Below are 19,555 nucleotides of genomic sequence, written 5' to 3' on the forward strand. Positions count from 1 at the left end.
TTTTTTTTTTTTGTGGTACACGGGCCTCTCACTGTTGTGGCCTCTCCCGTTGCGGAGCACAGGCTCTGGACGCGCAGGCTCAGCTGCCATGACTCACAGGGCCAGCCGCTCCGTGGCATATGGGATCTTCCCGGACCGGGGCACGAAACCGTGTCCCCTGCATCGGCAGGCATACTCTCAACCACTGCGCTACCAGGGAAGCCCAGTCTACCTGTATCTTTAAAGTGGGTTGCTTGGGGACAGCATTTAACTGTCTTGATTTTTTTATTCAAGCTGACAATCTCTGCTTCTTAAATGGAGTATTTAAATCATTTGCAGTTAATGCGATTATTGATATGGTTGTGTGTAAATCTACCATCTTGTTTTCTATTTGTCTCATCTTTTCCTTTTTTTTCATTTCCTGACTTCTTTTGGACTGAGCATTTTTTATGATTCCATGCTAACTCCACAATTGATGTATTAGCTATACCTCTTTGTTTTCATTTTATAGCTATTGTTGTAGGGCAGGAGTTGACAAATACAGTCTGTGAGCCAAATCTGGCTTGCCTCTGTCTTTGATTATTTATTTATTTAAGCTGTGCCGGGTCTTAGTTGCAGCATGTAGACTTCTTACTTGTGGCAAGCAGACTCTTAGTTGCGGCACGCATGCAGGATCTAGTTCGCCAACCAGGGATCAAACCCAGACCCCCTGCACTGGCATGGAGCCTTACCTATTGGACCACCAGAGAAGTCCCTCTTTTTTGATTCTTATATTGTACATTTTTTGCTCTCCTTTTTCTTTGAACATAAGTTTCAAAAGCTATTTTATCAACTAGCTACTGCAGCTAACAACCAGCCCCAAACTTAAAATAAGCTTCAAACAACAATCATGTATTTCTCATGATTCTAAGGGTTGACTCTGTTGGCTTCTAGCCTGCGTCAGTGTGGTTGATCTCTGCAGTCTGCTAGTGGCTCAAGTGGGGCTGGACAGTATAAGAAGGACTCATTCACATATTTGGCAGTTGGCAGCCTGTTTGGTCTTGGGGTGGGAACAGGGCTCAGCTGGAATTACTTGTCTCAGCTCATCCTCCAATAGTCCAGGCTTCTTCACATGATAGTCTCAGAATTCTAGAGCAGTAAGAGAGGGCAAGATCCAATGCAAAACCAGTTTTGTTTTGTTTTTTATTTTATTTATTTGGCTGCATCGGGTCTTAGTTGTGGTGCACAGGCTCTTTGCTGTGGTGTGTGGGCTCCTCTCTAGTTGTGGTGCACAGGCTTAATTGCCCTATGGCATGTGGGATCTTAGTTGCCCGACCAGGGTCCAAATCCGCATCCCCTAATTTGGAAGGTGGTTCTTAAACACTGGACTACCAGGGAAGTCCCACACAACCAGTTTTTAATCCTCTGTTTTTCTAATATTTGCTAGATATAGACTCCACCTCTCAACGGGAGAAGTAGCAAGGTCACAATACAAAGGGTGAGTGCACAGGCATGGGAAGAATTATGGTGGTTATTTCCACAGTCAACCTACCAAGTTACCTTACCAAAAGCACTGCAATTAAGTTAAAAGACAAACGACAAACTTGGAAAATATTTACAATTCAAATATAGCTAACACATCAGGAGCTGTCTTAAACTGTTAAGAAAAAGATCAAACCACCATACCTAAATGGCTAAAGGAAATGGACAGTCTCCAAAAAAGGAAATACAAATGTCTTTAGCCATATATTTGTGGAAAAGGAGAGGAGGGAAATTTTTAAGGTCAATTAGATAATCTTTAAAAAACTAATTGCTTCTTGATTCCATGGTACAAAATTTTTTGAAGTCCAAAAAGCTACATAGTGAAAAATCTCTCTTCTTCTCTACACTACATTTGTCATGGTTTGATTTTATTTATGAAAGACTTTGCCATACAGGAAGTTTTGGTATTTCAAAATTTTCAAACATTTCAATCGTTTTTTTATGGCTCCTGGATTTGTCATAAGTTTCTGACTCTGTGATTATTTAAAAATCAAAACATTAAAACTCCTCCATGATTTCTTTTACTAAGTTTTTAAAAAAATATTTAAATCTTTGATCCCTTGAAATTACCCTGATATAAGGGGTGAAGTACAGATCTAGCACCATGTGTTGAATTACCTATCTCTCTACTACTGATTTAAAAGGTCATCTTTTTCATAAACCAAATTCCTGCATATATGAACATTTGGAGGTAGGCAGGTAAGCTGATCGGGGGTGTGGGAGAAACATAACTGAAGTTGCAGAACCTTTCCCTTTCACTTAGCTGACCTAGTAAGCGACTGCAGGACAACAGTCACAGTTCACCTAAGAGAACTACTGAAGGACATTTAACCACCAACAGCATAGAAAACCAATGTTTTTTCATATGAAAACTGTATTTGAGCATAAAAATTTAATACACAATCAGAAACCACTATTCTATCAATAATGACATTATTACCTCATCTAAGAACACAGAAATTAAGGTGTAAGGAATGCCATGAGCAAATAATTCTTTAAAGTCCTATTCAGTTTACTGTGTTAAGATGAAATTTATTTGGCTCTGGTCACAGTTCCATCATGTTTACTTTCTTTGTAAGTTCAGCTTCAACAGTATCCTAAAGGAAGAAAGAAACAGCATAAATATTATAAATAAGGACATAAAGAAGGTGCTCTAACTTCTAATGTTATTTAAAATAGGGGAAGCAAAAAGGGAAAACACTGAAACAGAAATTTTAAAAAATACCATTACAAAATATTAAATATTCTTTGAGATATTCCCCTTGCTTTTATATCTCCCCACTTCCCACACCCCAAAAGTTTTCAGACTCCTGATGCTATTAAACATTAAAAGGTGGGGGGGGGGACCTTTAGAGAGGTGAATGACTGCAGTGATACTTGAATAGATTTTTCTGACTTTTACTCCTTAAGCAACATACTTCTGCAATGTCTCTCACATCACTCTTTTCCAATCTCATTGCCACTGTTCTCATTACTTCTCATCTGGCCTAAGCAGGCCAACTAGTTTCTGCAATTTTCTTTTTCCCTCCTCCAATCCACCCTATACACTGATTCCAGAAAAATCTTCTTAAACAACTGGCCTGATCAAAAAGCATAACCTTTATCACATTTTCTTTAGCTTAAAAAACAAGGTAACACAGAACAACTTTCAGTGGTCCCCTACAGCCTCCAAGAACAACCTTCTTTATATTTAAGGTCCTTCATCTCATAAACCAATTGACCTTCTTCAGCCCTATCTTCCACTGCATACTCCTAAGCAGCTGGACTGCTTCACTTGCCAAAGCTTGAAAAAGTCCTCCATTTTTCAGCTCTTATGCTTTTGTTAATTCCTTCTGCCTAGAATATTCTATGTCTCTCAACCCTCCTTTTCCATACAGGAAAATCTATACAAAATTTTAAAAGACCACTATGTATTTTTTATGAAGAAAAAAGATACGTATATGCCAAAAAAGTATTAAAAGATGCATGGTAATGATACACAGCAAGTCTGGGACTGTGGCTCACCTCTGAGTAGAAAGGAAAGAAGGAGGAGAAAGGGAGCTTTAGCTATGTCAGCATTTATTTTTTAAAAATCGGAAGGAAAAAATGGAACTACTTACTAATTCTCGCTTTGCTTCTTCAATTTTCACCTGAGCAAGAGATGGATTCTTTTAAAGGAAAATAAAATAAGGGAGGTTATGTTGCCTCAGCTAGGATGCAAGGGGAAAAAGAATGTAACAATCCTTTTCTAAAGGCAAAAAATGTTGTAGAAAGTATATCCAATGTACATACAATACTAAAATTCAGCACAGACTTTATTTATTTTTTAAATATTTATTTGGCTGCACCGGGTCTTAGTTGTGGCATGTGGGATCTTTAGTTGCAGAATGCGAACTCTTAGTTGAGGCTTGTGGGATCTAGTTCTCTGACCAGGGATCGAACCCGGGCCCCCTGCATTGGGAGCATGGAGTCTTAGCCACTGGACCACCAGGGAAGTCCCTCAGCATAGATTTTAAATCCTTAAACATGGACCCAGTATTTTCATGATCATTTAGTGCCCTTGGGGAAAGGTAGAGAAGAGGAACATTTTTTTTTTGTTTGTTTCATAAAAATAATTACCGGCATTAAATCTAAATAGGACTCCAATTTTTTCTTCAAAGGTATAGTCTGTCGTTTTAGTTCTGCCAATTTCTGGGGGTGAAAAAAACACAGAGTAAGAGATATTCACAATGCAACTAACCACTGTCTATTTCTGAAATAAAACATGACAAAGCATTAACATTAGCATAGTTTAAATAATGTATCAAATAAAGAGCTTCAAAGACAAATGGATAACAAATGGAAACAATCCTTAGAAGATGCTATAATAGGAAAGTTATACTCCCATTTATTAAGAATAAGATTTAAGTATGCTGCCTAGGAATACAAAACAATGTAATTAAGAGGAATCAGAACATCAGGGAATAATTAAGAGTCTCAAATACATACTTATGAATTGCCAATTTTAAATTCCAAAAATCAAACTACAAAAAAGTCTTAAGAAAAAAAAGTAAAACAAAACCTTTCATTTCTCCCTCTTCCCATGAAAGATAAAACCCTTATACAATCTAAAACCCCAGAATTGCATTCTACAGGAGTATGGGACCTGTGTTTTACTGAAAGAGAATAAAGAGGAGGACCTAGGTGGTTAGCACATAGTCCCTCGATACATTCATTCAATAAATAAATCAATAACATATAACTGACTCCAGCAAAGAGTTTCTAGCATATAGTAATAAATAAAGGAAACCAAACAAATGGAAGAAGATATATAAACAAGTAATAAAGATATAAATACTGGTGAACATAAAGTACAGCGGTAAAGGAAAATAAATCAGGTCAATAGTGAATAAAGCTCTATAAAAAGAAACAAATGGAAAAGTAGATTGTGCACTAACATTTTAAAGAAAGTTAAGTTGGGTTAAAGTAAGCGTACCTCTGAAAGTGCTACCAGTGACTGATGAGACAGAGAAGCATCCATTCCTCTGGCTGAAAGTTGCTCCTACAATTACAAAAAAAGGGAGTTCAGTTTAAAAAATTATTTTGCAAGTGACCCTCATGAAATATTTTCAATATATAACACAGTAAAGAGAAGTTATAAATCATAGATGAAGGACTACACCTGCTCCTAAGCACTTTTATGTTGCATGAGAGGCATTTCAGACAGATTTGTGACGAGATGGGGGCAGTGCTTAAGAGCCTGAGCTTCTGGGCCTGGCAGCCTGCATCTGAATTGGATCTGCTGTTAAGTAGCTGTGTAACCTTGGGTAAGTTACCCGCCTTCAACGCAGTTCCCTGGTCGTAAAAAGGGAATAACAATACTGCCTATTTCTGAGGATGAAAGTTGAAAATAAGTCTGAAGCGAGCTAAATATATTCAGTCCTTCATACAAACCTCTGCAGCTCTAATTCCAGACCTGAACTCCTCTGACTTGGCTTTTAGGAAGTCCATGTTCTGAAGACGACTGTCAACTTTGGCCCTTTCCGTAGACAGATGCAACTCTGCCTTCTTAAGATCCCTTTAAAAAATGAAGTTGAGAACATTTTCTTCTCAGTGAAATTATTATAAAAAGGAAGCTCTACCACTTTTTCGATTCAACTCTGGATTAGTCAAGAGTATCAAGAGGAGATAACAAACTTGCTGGATTTTCTACCATAAATTTTATATCCCAGACTGGCTACCAAGCACCCTTCTAGGTCATCTTTCCCTCCATGTTGCCATCTGGGATTTTCCTCAAGGAATACTAAATAATTTTAAGATTAATTTATGCCAATTATTCTTGGAGAAAGTAGATCTGCTGCTCAAAAAAGTGACTTAACAGATCCTAAAGTTAATTTGAATTATGGAGGTCCCAAAGGCCTCTCTCCTAAATGTGACATGACACAGTGCTTTGCATATACATAGTCAATATTTGTTGGATAAATTTACACACCAGTAAATTACTTGTGCATACACATACTCCTGATCCCCAGCATCTAATCTCTGGGGCTACAGGGACCTAAAGAAGGTCCAAAGCATCAAGAGGGATACCAGAGCTCTATTAAGAAAGGGCAACAAAATATAACATGACTTTAAGTTGCACCATAGTTTATAAGTAAAAAAAAAAATTCACATACATTTTGAAAATTATTAACAGGTTATTTGTAAAACAGAGAGAAAAAAGAAACTATATAAAGTAAAAGGTAAAAATATGTACTCAACCACTCCTACCTTCACCCAAGTCATTTTCTACTTAAAAAAACATTTTATCTTCCCATTTCCTAATGTGTTGTTTTAAATCATATCTATGGCCCAAACTAATGTCCTGTTACTGCCTTTATAATAAAAATTGTCACCACTTCCAACTCAATTACTTACTCTTGTAGACATTTTTCTAATACTAAAGTTGCAGTTAGATTTTTCTCAAGTTTTGCCAATTCAAGCTTGATTTCTTCGTTTTTGGATTTGGTGCAAAAAAGATCAGAGGTCAAATCATTCACTGCAGGGATAAAACTAAAAGAAGAATCTAGTCACGTAAATGGACATTAAGGACAATAATTACAATTATTCCTCATTTCTAAAACTGATTTTATTTCTATGTGGATTCTTCTTTAACCATGCTGTTTCATACCTCTATACTATTTTACACGCTGTTCTCACTGTCTGGAATAACCTTCTTCAGCTGGCAAATTTCCATTTGTCCTTCAAAACTCAAATAAGATTTACTGCCATTCTGGAATTCACTACTCCTTCCTCTGTGCTTCCTAGCTACAGCTTTACATTACTGTAGTATTGCAGCTGTCATACTCTGTTATAATTTTACATGTCCATCTCCGTTAATTTACCATGAGCAGAGACTGTACTTGCTGGCACTCATTTTTCTATTCATTTCTGCTTCCCCAGTGCCTATATGTATAGCTATACATATATATATATATATATACACACACACACACACACACACAAACATATATACACACACACACACACACACACACACACACACACACATATATAGGGAGGGAGGAAGGGAGAGGGAGACAGGTAGTTACATAAAGAGTTACATAGATTATATGCCTAGGATATAATTAGTATTTGGTGAATTGACTTAATTGACTGCTGAATTGACTTAATTCAAGTCTAGATTTCTGCTGCCATACGGCCCACATGATCTTATATCTAAAACTCTACTATTTAAGTGTGTGTATATATATATTTATTTATATATTTATATCTATTTATATATATATTTATTTGTATATATTCCAAGCTCTTATATTAGCAGTTAAGCAGAATGGCCATACAATTCTCTGATTATAAGTTGTAGTAGTAGTCCTAGCTAAGAGGCAGCCAACAGTGATAGTCCTATGGACTTTTGAGTCAGACCAGGTTTGAATCCCAACCCTGCCATTTACTAGCTCAGAGAAATTATTTAACTCACCTCTCCTGAGCTTCAGTTTCCTCTTAAGGTTGTTAGAAGGATAATGTCATTATATAGGTGAAATGCCTGTCACAAAGAACTGAAGGTCTTTAACCTACTCTATCCAATAGGGTAGGGACATAACCAAAAATCACTACTCTATGCTCAACAGATGATGTAGCCTACTGCTCTTTGTACTGTTTATAGGGAATGATGTGATACCTAATCCCTTTTCAAATATACAAGAGAACCAGCCTTCACAAACCTAATCCTGAAAGAAGAAAACACTAAAATTTAACCAATACCAAGTTTATCTGAAGTAATTATACATACTCACTAGCAATGATAAGGAGTTAACTAAATTCAGTTATTTCTGCATACACTGCTAATTTCCTATACAGAATTACCCTGAGAAACAAAAGCTCCTTAGGTCAAGACCTTACAGTGTATATGACTGCAGAAATTAAAATTGTCACAAGAGTTACCTAGCTAGTGAGGTATCCTTTGTTTCAAGGGCCACAGCACTGTCAACCAAAGCATTCAGATACCTGGAACCAGTGCTAGAGAGACTGGCAGGGGAAAAATTCACACTCTCCAGGAGAAGGTCTTGAAGATGCTTAGCTGAAAAGATATAAGAGTTTTATGGTGACTAAGATCTTTGTTTTGCTTTAATTTTTAACAGCTTTATTGTAATCTTTCACATAACATACAATCCACTCACCTAAAGTATTTTAGAACATTTTCATCACCCCAAAAAGAAATCCCACAATCCTCAGTCATTATTTTCCAGCTACCCAACCCATGAAGCCCTAGCAACCACTAACCTACATTCTGTCTCTATTCATTTGCCTAATTTGGACATTTCATATAAATGGTATCATATAATATGTGATCCTCTGTGACTGGTTTCTCTCACTTAGCATAACGGCTTCAAGGTTCATCCGTTCTGTATCAGGTATCAGTCAGTACTTCATCCCTTTTTATGGAAGAATAATATTCCATTGTATAGATTTACCATGTTTTATTTATCCATTCATCCATTGATGAACATTTGGATTGCTCCCACATTTTGGCTATTATGAATAATGCTGCTATAAACACTCACGTACGGGTTTTTACATAAACATATGTTTCCATTTCTCTTGGGTATATAACTAGAAGTGGAACTGCTGGTCATATGGTAACTCTATGTTTAACTATTTGAAGAACTACTAGACTGTTTTCCAAAGCTACTGATTTTTACATTCCTGCCAGAAATGTATGAAGGTTCCAATTTCTCCACAATGTCTTCTTCAACAGCTGTATTATTTATTTTTTTTGCACAGTGATCATTCATAGAACTGAATAATGATTGATAAAATGATAATCCAAGACCTTGTCTTTTTGATTATAGCCATCCTTGTAGGTGTGAAGTGGAATGTGGTTTTGATTTGCATTTCCCTGATGGCTAATGATGCTGTGCTTTCTGGCCATTTGTATATCTTCTTGGGAGAAATGTATATTCATATCCCTTAACCTTTCTTTTTGGCCGCAGCTTATGGGATCCTAGTTCCTTGACCAGGGATAGAACCTGGGCCCCTGCAGTGGAAGCGTGGGGTCCTAACCACTGGACTGTCAGGGAATTCCCTCCCTTATCCATTTTTAACTGGGTTGGTTCTTTATTATTCAGTTGTAAGAATTCTTCATTTATTGTAGATATAAGTCCCTTATCAGATATACAATTTGCAAATATTTGCAGCCCACTCTGTGGGCTGTCTTTTCATCTACTTGACGGTATCCTTTGAGGACAAAAGTTTTTAATTCTGATGATGTCCAATTTACCTACTTTTCTTTTGTTGCTTGTGTTTTTGGTATCATAGCTAAGAAACCATTGCCAAATCCAAAGTTATGAAGATATACACATATGCTGTCTTCTGAGTTTTAGATTCAGCTCTTACTTTTAGGTTTTTCATTATTTTGAGTTAATTCTTATATATGTTATGAGGCAGGGTCCAATTTCATTCTTGTACATGTGGATATCCACCTATCCCAGCACTGTTCACTGAAAAGGCTATTCTTTCCTCCATTAAATTGTCTTGTCATCTTTGCCAAAAATCAATCCACCAGGAGTCTGACTTCCAACATAACAGTGTGAGGAGGTCTGCTCACCTACCCTCCAGTGAAACTGGTGAAAATTGTAAACAAAAACCCAAAAAGCAAAACAAAGATGCCCCCCAAAACAAAACACAACCATTTAAAGCTTCTGGAAATGCTCCTAAGGACAAACAGCAAATGAAGACACATCTGTTCAAGAAAATCTATTAAAATTCAGTGAGGGGGCTTCCCTGGTGGCATAGTGGTTAAGAATTTGCCTGCAAATGCAGGGGACACAGGTTCGAGCCCTGGTCCAGGAAGATCCCACATGCCACGGAGCAACTAAGCTCGTGTGCCACAACTACTGAGCCTGCACTCTAGAGCCTGCGAGCCACAACTACTGAGCCCGTGTGCCACAACTACTGAAGCCTGCACGCGTAGTGCCCATGCTCCGCAACAAGAGAAGCCACCGCAATGAGAAGCCCGTGCACTGCAACGAAGACTAGCCCCTGCTCACCGCAACTAGAGAAAGTCCGTGAGCAGCAACAAAGACCCAACACAGCCAAAAATAAATAAATAAATAAATTTATTAAAAAAAAGACAAGGAGAAAATCTTGAAAACAGCAAAAGAAAAATGACATACTAGGAAACTTCAGTAAGATTAACAGTCAACTTCTTGACAGAAACAACGGAGACTAAACGGCAACAGGATAACATATTCAAAGTGCTCAAAGAGCAAACTGTCAAGCAAGAATCCTACAGGTAGCAAAGCTTTCTTTCAAAAATAAATGTAAAATGAAGACTCCCAGATAGACAAAAACTGAGAGAATTTCATTGTCACTGGACCCAACTTATAAGAAATATTAAAGGAAGTTCTGCAGGCTTAAAGCAAGTGACCCCAAACAGTAATTCAAATGCGCACAAAAATCAATGAATTATCAGTAAAGGTAAATGCAGAATTATAAAGAGCATAAATGCATTTTTTTCTTCGTTTTTCTCTTAACTGACTTAAAAAGCAATTGGATAAAATAATATTTATATAAGGTATTGTTGGGTTATAGAAATGTATCAGCACAAAGGATGTGGTGGTAGTAAAGGTGTAAAGGGCTAAGGAAATGACTACAGATGGTTAAGTAATAATATAACAGCACACTGTTAAGTCCATAATATTATTAGATGTAATATGTGTAACAATAATACCACAAAAGTGGGGAAAAGAGGAACAGAGCTACATAGGAGCAACATTTCTCTATCTCACTGGAATTAAGCTAGTACAAATATGAAGCTGAGCTGGTAAGATTTATTTGCAAACCTCAGAACAACACTAAAAAGAACTGAAAAGAAAGAACTAAAAAATCACTTTAGAAATTTAAATGTTACATTAGAAAATATTAACTTAATGCAAAAGAAAGCGATAAGGGAAAAACAGCGAAACAAAAAAAGATGTAATATATAGAAAATGAAAAGTAAATTGGCAGATATAAATACAACTATATCAATAATAACATTAAATGGGAATGCATTAAACAATCCAACCCAAAGGCAGAGATTATAAGACTGAAAAAAACAACAGGATCCCACTACATGCTGTCTATAGGAGACACACTTCACATTCAAAGATACAAATTCAGGCATAACTCAGAGATACTGGGGTTCCAGAACACTGCAATAAAGCAAATATTGCAATAAAGAGGGTCATGTGAATTTTTTGGTTTCCCAGAACATATAGAAGTTATGTTCATATTATACTGTAGTCTATTAAGTGTGCAATAGCATTATGCCTAAAAAAACAATGCACATACCTTAATTTAAAAATACCTTATTGCTAAAAAATGATAACCACATCTGAATCTTCAGTGAGTCATAATCTTTTTGCTGGTGGAGGGTCTTGCCTCGATGTTGATGGCTGCTGACTGATCAAGGTGATGGTTGCTGAAGGCTGGGCAATTCTGTGGCAATTTCTTAAAATAGGACAACAGAGTTTGCCACATTGATTTGACTTTTCCTTTCACAGATGATTTCCCTGTAGCATGCAATGCTGTTTGACAGCATTCTACCCAAGAACTTCTTTCAAAACTGGACTCAATCCTCTGAAACCCTGCCACTGCTTTAATCAAGTAAGTTATGTAATATACTAAATCCTTTGTTGTCATTTCAACGATCGTCACAGCATCTTCACCAGAGTAGATTCCTTCTCAAGAAACCACTTTCTTAGCTCATCCATCAGAAGCAACTCCTCACCCATGAAAGTCTTATCATGAGATGGCAGCAACTCAGTCACATCTTTAGGCTGCACTTCTAAGTCTAGTTCTCTTGCTATTTCCACCACACCTGCAGTTACTTCCTCCACTGGAGTCTTGAACCCCTCAAAGTCATCCACGAGGGCTGGAATCAACTTCTTCCAAACTCCTGCTAATGCTGATATTTTCACCTCTTCTCACGAATCACGAATGTTTTCAGTGGCATCTAGAATGGTGAATTCTTTCCAGAGGTTTTCAATTTACTTTGCCCAGATCCATTAGAGGAATCACTATCTATGCCAGCTATAGCCTTATGAAATGTATTTATTAAAGAATGACTTGAAAGTGGAAATGACTCACTGGAGTAGCACTTTTAATATCCTTCAAGAACTTTTCTTTTGCATTCACAACTTGGCTAACTGTCTGGCATAAGAGCCCTAGCTTTCAGCCTTGTCTTAGTTTCCAACATGCCTTCCTCACTAAGCTTCATCATTTCTAGCTTTTGATTTAAAGTGAGAGGCATGTGACTTCCTTTCACCTGAACACTTAGAGGCCACTGTAGCGTTATTAATAGGAATATTTTCAATTTGTTATGTTTCAGGGAATATGGAGGCCCAAGGAGAGGGAGAGAGTAATGAAAAAGTCTGAAATATTGTGAGAATTACCAAAATGTAAGAGATATGAAGTGAGCAAATGCTATTGGAAAAATGATAGATTTGCTCAACACAGGGCTGCCACAAAACTTCAATTTGTAAAAAAAGACCCCTCAATATCTGTGAAGTGCAATAGAGCAACGTGCAATGAAAATAAAGGATGGAAAAAGATATATAATGCGAACAGCAACCACAAGAAAGCTGAAGTGGCTATACTAATATCAGATAAAATAGACTTTTTAACAAAAAATGTTACTAGAGATAAACAGGGACATTTTATAATGATAATACCGTCATATAATACAAAGTATTCCCCCATTACAATGGAATGAAATTAGAAATTAGAAAGAAATTTGGGAAACTCATAAATATGTGGAATTAAACAACATACTCCCAATAACCAATGGGTCAAAAAGAAATCAACTCCTTTGAGGTGAATGAAAATGAAGACATAACATACCAAAACTTAGGGGATGCACCTAAACCAGTGCTTAGAGGGAAATTTATACTTGTAAATTCCTATGTTAAAAAAGAAGAAAGATTTCAAATCAATAGCCTAAGCTTAAAACATTTAAAAAAGAAGAGCAGACTAAACCTAAAGCAAGCCAAATGAAAGAAATAATAAAGAACAGAGTGAAAGTTAATAATATAGATTAAAAAAGAAGAAAAAAATCATTAAAACCAAAGGCTAGTTCTTTAAAAAGCTCAACATAATTGAAAAACCTTCACCTAGATTTAAAAACAAAATTGTTTTTTGTATTGGAATATAGTTGATTAACAATGTTGTGTTAGTTTCAGATGTACAGCAAAGTGATTCAGTTATATATGTAGAGTACCTATTCTTTTTCAAATTCTTTTCCCATTTAGGTTATTACAGAATATTGAGCAGAGGGACTTCCCTGATGGCACAGTGGTTAAGACTCCACGCTCCCAATGAGGGGGCCGGGGTTCGATCCCTGACTGGGGAACTACATCCTACATGCATGCTGCAACTAAGAGTTTGCATGCCACAACTAAGGAGCCGGCAAGTCGCAACTAAGGAGCCCACAAGCTGCAACTAAGGAGCCTGCCTGCTGCAACTAAGACTCAACATGACCAAATAAATAAATAAATATTAAAAAAAAATAAAACAATGGCAATAAAATAAACTATAAAGCACACCACTATGAATATCAGGTGACTGTCATTTCCTTAAATATATATATATATATTGAGCAGACTTTCCTGTGCTATAACCTTCACCTAGATTGACTAAGAAGAAAAAAGACTCAAATTACTAGCATCAGAAGACAGTACATTCCACTGATCTACCTACTTAATAAAAAGGATTATAAAGGAATACTATGAACAATTGTACCCAGAAATTTAGATAACTTAGATGAAATGGACAAATTCCAAAAAGGACACTAACTACTGAATCTAATTCAAGAACAAGTAGATAATCTAATAGACCTACAGTAAGCAAAGAGACTGAATTAGTAATCAAAATTTACCCACAAAGAAAAGCTCAGGTCCAGATGGTTTTACCATTGAGTTCTATAGATTACATAAAGAATTAATACCAATTCTTCATCAACTATTCCAAAAACTAGGAAGGAGGGAATACTTCTCAACTGTTTCTGTGAGGCCAATATTATCCTGACACTAAAACCAGAAAAAGACATATTAAAAGGAAAGAAAACTACAGACCACTATCTCTTATAAATATGGATGCAAAAATTCTCAACAAAATACTAGCAATTGAATCCAGCAACCTATTAAAAAATTATACACCATGAGGACGTGGATTTATCTTATGGATAAATGTTGGACTAATGTCTGAAAGCCAATTCATGTAACACATCATATCGACAGAATAAAAAACTAAAGTCATATGATCATCTCAATAGACAGAAAAAGCATCTGACAAAATCCAGCACCCTTTCATGATATGGACACTCAACAAAGTAGGAATAGAAAGAAACTTCCTCAACCGTAAAAAGGGCATCTACAAAAAACCCACAACTCACATTGCGCTCAACAGTAAAGACTAGATGCTTTCCCTCTAAGATGAGGAACAAGATAAGGATGTCTACTCTAATAGATGTGTACATCTATTCAACATTTTATTGGAGGTTCTAGCTAGGGAAATTTCTTTTAATTTTCCTCCTCAACTGAAGAATTGGCAGTATAAAGAATGAATGTTTTCAATAGTTTCATCTGTATTTGTCACGATTAAAAAGTCTTCATATAGGGCTTCCCTGGTGGCGCAGTGGTTGAGAGTCCGCCTGCCGATGCAGGGGACACGGGTTTGTGACCCGGTCCGGGAAGATCCCACATGCCGCGGAGCGGCTGGGCCCGTGAGCCATGGCCGCTGAGCCTGTGCGTCCGGAGCCTGTGCTCCGCAACGGGAGAGGCCACAACAGTGAGAGGCCCGCGTAACGGGAAAAAAAAAAAAAAAGTCTTCATACAAAACTTTTACATCCTTTCCCAATTCCTGAAAATACTTCCAAAATGTTCCAATCTTACGTGCTGCAAAGAACTGTACTGTGCAGAAATAAAAACTAAATCAAAGAAATGATCTTTTGCTCAAAAGTCATTCAAGTCCTGGGGGCTATATAGTATCACTACTCAAAATTTAGAAACTCTGGAAGCAGGAGTTCCTTAACAGTGTATATGAATCTGTATTTGTTACAAGGTTCCATAAATTTTCTGTTCTCTGCTTGACAGCTTTCCTGTCTAAAAGGAGGAAAAACTTAGCCAAGAGGAGTAACAATTAAAGTACATGGTGGGGGATACTTCCCTGGTGGCGCAGTGGTTAAGAATCCGCCTGCCAATGCAGGGGACACGGGTTCAATCCCTGGTCCAGGAAGGTCCTACATGCCTCAGAGCAACTAAGCCCGTGCGCCACAACTACTGAGTCTGTGCTCCGTGAGCCACAACTACTGAAGCCTGCATGCCACAACTACTAAAGCCTGTGTGCCTAGAGGCCGTGCTCCTCAACAAGAGAAGTCACCGCAATGAGAGGCCTACACACCGCAACGAAGAGTAGCCCCCGCTTGCCGTAACTAGAGAAAGCCAGCACTCAGCAACAAACATCCAACGCAGCCAAAAATAAAAAAAATTTTTTTAAATAATAAAAATAATCTTAATACCTTAAAAAAAATGAAAAAATAAAGTACATGGGGGGTTGGACTTCCCTGGTGGCACAGTGGTTAAGAATCCTCCCACCAATGCAGGGGACACAGGTTTGAGCCCTGGCCCAGGAAGATCAACATACCGCGGAGCAACTAAGCCCATGTGCCACAACTACTGAGGCTGTGCTCTAGGGCCCGCCAGCCACAAATACTGAGCCTGTGCTCGGAGCCGCTTGTTGCTCCGCAATAAGAGAAGCCACAGCAATGAGAAGCCCACACACTGCAACGAAGAATAGCCCCCGCTCGACGCAACTAGAGAAAGCCTACTCGCAGCAACGAAGACCCAACGCAGCCAAAAATAAGTAAATTAATTAATTAAAAAAAAAATAAAGTACATGGGGACTTCTCTAGTGGTCCAGTGGGTAAGAATCTGCGCTCCCAATGCAGGGGGCCCAGGTTCGATCCCTGGTCTAGGAACTAGATCCCACATGCGTGCGACAACTAAGAGTATGTCGCAACTAAGAAGTCCGCATTCCGCAACTAAGAGCCCACATGCCACAACTAAGACCCATCGCAGCCTAAATAAATAAATATTTTAAGAAAAAAATAAAGTACATGAAGTGTAGAGTTAAGATATCAATGGTGGCAGGGCTCTTCTGGATACTTTAGTACAGAAAATTGTGTCAAAATTTTGTATGTATTACTAGAAACATTTGCTACTTAATATATGCCACCATAAAAAGTACTCAAGGAAAAAAAAAAGTACTCAAGGACAGCCATGAATAATCTTACTTTTAAAATCATTTGAATTTTCATTACATAATAGTATAGACAAAAAGAAAGCTCTTGCAAAATAAGATTTTTCTGGACTCAAAGCCCCTTTCTCCATACTTTATTTTAATAACTACTAAAATAAAATCATTTAAAATTTAAACAAGTTTAAAGGCATACGGGAGAGTATGACTACAAAGGAGCATCACAGGGGAGGTGTTTGGGGGTGACAGAACTGTTCTGCATCTTAGCCATGGGGGTGGTTCTCAGAATCCATGTGTGTTAAAACAGTACACCAAACAAAAAGTCACTTTACTGCATATTAATGTTTTAAAAGAAAACTGGAAAAAAGCACATATGCAATAGATTTACAATATAAATTGCTCTACATTCAAAACAACATATGTAACATATGCCATACACCTGCTTAAGTGTAGGCAAATGTAGATCTCACTTCTTTCCTCTTTTGTATATTCCCAATCTTTTTGTGGTTTGTGTTATAAAGACAATGGATGTATTGAATACACTTTTTTAAACTACATATGCACAGCAGAAAATTCTCATGCAGTCCCATGAATACATGGAAACAGAGTGATTTGTTCAAGTCACAGTTCATGGATGCCACCTCAGGTGTCATGATGGCTCATTATAACTAAAGCATGGAGACTGGAAAGAGACCAAAAGATATGTAAGTGAAAAACCACAGGTATCGTATATGTCAGGCTAATAAGTTTAGACTCTTATCTTTTAGGGGTTACTGTTTCACCATCAGAGTATCAATAAAATATATACTATAATGAAATTTATGATAGTTACTATAACAACACAGTGTAAGACAAATCTGGGTAAAATAAAGAAGCAAAACTGGCAAGTAGTCTACACTAAATCAATCTTGTATACTTCAGTGTTAAACAATTTGGTTACCTCTAGTTATTATCTCATTCAACACTCTGGAATTAATCTCACCTTCTGATTCATATTCTCTTGCTTTTTGTTTCAAGTCCTCTATTACCAGGTAGACATCCCTGTCCCGGACCCTGTTGCGTTCTGAAAGGTGATGCAAAATCTGTGTTGTCCGCGGATTCACTTCATATTGTGGAATGGGATGATCTCCAAATATTTTTTTCAACCAGGCAGCAACCTAACCATTACAAGGGATACAAATTTTGTAAGCCTTGTTTTTTGCAATAGCACGAAGAAAATATGGCCAAGACGTGATGAGTAGCAAAGGAAATGCTTTCCATGAATATTCTGGCATCCTACTTACTTCACATCCTAATTTGTCTTTAGGGAGAGAGATATCAGATGTCAGGAAATAAAAAGTGAGCAAGCACAATAAATAAAACTACCAGAAAACAATCTATCCTTTCTCAAAGCTACGAAAGCAGTATAGGCTAATATGTTACATCACTCGAATAACTTTAAAGCTCAATATGCAGGTGCTGAGGCATTATTACAGTTGCAAAGTCTGAAAAAAGGGTGGTCCTCAACACACCACAAGACTCGCAATGCCAGGAAACTCCTAGAGCTGGGATGCGAGACACTGAAGCAGGTCTGGTGTGAAAATTCTGGTAGGAAGCAGCAGTGGACGGCTAGGCTTGGCTGGAAGTTGACTTTGGGTTCAGAAGTCCCCCTCCAGTCTCCAGGGGTAGGTTTCGTACCAGGGGGCTCTCCTCAAACCCTCTCCAAGCCCGAATCCTGGCAGGGAAGGCCGGGAAGGAAGGGAAACTCCCTTTCCAAGGGTGGGGGTGGGGGGCGATGGTCTAAGGAGGGTGGGGCGGGGAGGCTCACAGATCTTGAAGGCGGGGCTAGATATGGACCAGCAGAGGAACAAAGTAAAAGTGGCGTGCCCAGGAGATCCGCCAGCAGGGTGGGTGTATCAAAGACGCGGTTTCTGGGATGCCGCAAAGCCCCGCTCCCGCGCCATCACCTGCGCCTCTTTCTCCTCCAGCGCTTCCATAGCCGTCACTCCCGCCACTTCTCGAGCAGCTTCTCGCGGGACAAGGGCCCCGCTTGCTCTGACAACTCCGCCCGCACACCGTTGGGCACGCCCCCTTTGGGTCCCAGGATTTCTGGGAGTTGTAGTTTTTACTAGGACTCCAGGCGCTGAGCCCTTCGACTAGGCTGGTCCAAGGCTTCAGCACTGCAAGGCTCTCCTCCGTTACCACCTCGCAGCTCTCTGCGCTCTCCATGGTATCACCTCCAGGACGAGAACTAAAGCTGCCTAGAGCCAGGCTGTTTTTTCTTTCTAAATGTGCTGGAGACTGTTTTAAAACGGCATACAACTGCTGGCACTGGCACTGCCACTCAGCCATTCTTGCATTCATTTCTTGCATTTCCTAAAGTTCTCTCCTTCCATCACTCTGTAGTTAACGCCATGAGAGGTTCTTTATATTTCTACGGGAATGTATAGTTTTCTGTGTTTTCCTATTTTTGTTTCATTCTCACAGGAATCCTGTAAAATAGATGGACACACATTATTTTACCTATTTTCACATTAAAACCACACACTCGGAGTATATGACTTGACCAAGATGAGGTGGTAGAGCTGGAATCTGACCACAGTGTTCTGATTCCTATTGGGTGTTTCAGTCTCCTCAGGTTATACCATGCTGCTGTCCACAACCTCCTGTAGTATACTGTTACATTAGGAAACGTAGACCATGTACTTAACTTTCTGTGATATGTAGTTTAACATCAAATTGTGGATAACTTAGCACCAAATATCTTTTTCCTAAGTCATATGCCTATTTTAAATGATTAAACTTTTCAACGAAATTCAGCTAACTAGCCAGCACCATACTGTATGGCTTTCTTATTCTTTTTTTGTTTGTTTTGGTTAAATATGTATCTGCTCATTAACTAAATTCCAGATAAGTGGTGGGGAAAGTTATCTTTTTGCCCTTTGTCCACTTTCATCACTACAAGTTTTACAAAATATTCCTGAACTTTGTTTTTACAAACCAAAATTTTACCTGTTCCTACACCTAATTTCCAGGAGGACTGTCGTATGTATCCATGGCTCATCTTGAAAAGAAAGTAGAATATTGGAGAAAGGGATTGATGGCCATATAGTATTTCCAAGCTGTTTTAGGAGATGACTGTTATAACCCATATTCATATGCCCCACCCAAATTAAGGTTTTGTGTAAACCAGGATTTGGTGGATGAAGCTGAAATATCCTTCTTAGTACAGCCGCAAGTGAAGGCAACGTTAATAGTCTCCACTATCACAAAATACCCAACATCCCCCCACCCCCGCCAAATTCTCTACATATCACAAAAA

General features: G+C 38.1%; 1 protein-coding gene across 1 annotated transcript; it reads right to left on the bottom strand.

Annotated features, from left to right (window-relative positions):
• Nucleotides 1-2,420: 2,420 nt before the first annotated feature.
• On the bottom strand, nt 2,421-18,259 carry HAUS1 (HAUS augmin like complex subunit 1). Its single transcript, XM_065889942.1, has 9 exons — nt 18,201-18,259; nt 17,237-17,411; nt 7,903-8,038; nt 6,376-6,510; nt 5,413-5,536; nt 4,955-5,020; nt 4,099-4,170; nt 3,600-3,647; nt 2,421-2,597 (listed from the first exon to the last, which is right to left on the bottom strand). The coding sequence occupies exons 1-9, from the start codon at nt 18,228-18,230 to the stop codon at nt 2,547-2,549; spliced, it is 837 nt and encodes a 278-aa protein (XP_065746014.1). The 5' UTR covers nt 18,231-18,259; the 3' UTR covers nt 2,421-2,546.
• Nucleotides 18,260-19,555: the final 1,296 nt, after the last annotated feature.

Source organism: Phocoena phocoena, chromosome 13, assembly GCF_963924675.1.
Source record: "Phocoena phocoena chromosome 13, mPhoPho1.1, whole genome shotgun sequence".
Classification (NCBI taxonomy): Eukaryota; Metazoa; Chordata; class Mammalia; order Artiodactyla; family Phocoenidae; genus Phocoena; species Phocoena phocoena.

Bases quoted from the DNA above. Each gene is read 5' to 3' on its own strand.
- HAUS1 (XM_065889942.1), bottom strand. From the start codon at position 18,230: ATGGAAGCGCTGGAGGAGAAAGAGGCGCAG. The intron at 8,039-17,236 runs GTGAGATTAATT...ATATCTTTTCAG, and splicing joins AAGAGAATATGAATCAGAAG to CTAAGCATCTTCAAGACCTT. The intron at 2,598-3,599 runs GTAAGTAGTTCC...TTCTTCCTTTAG, and splicing joins AAGAAGCAAAGCGAGAATTA to GATACTGTTGAAGCTGAACT.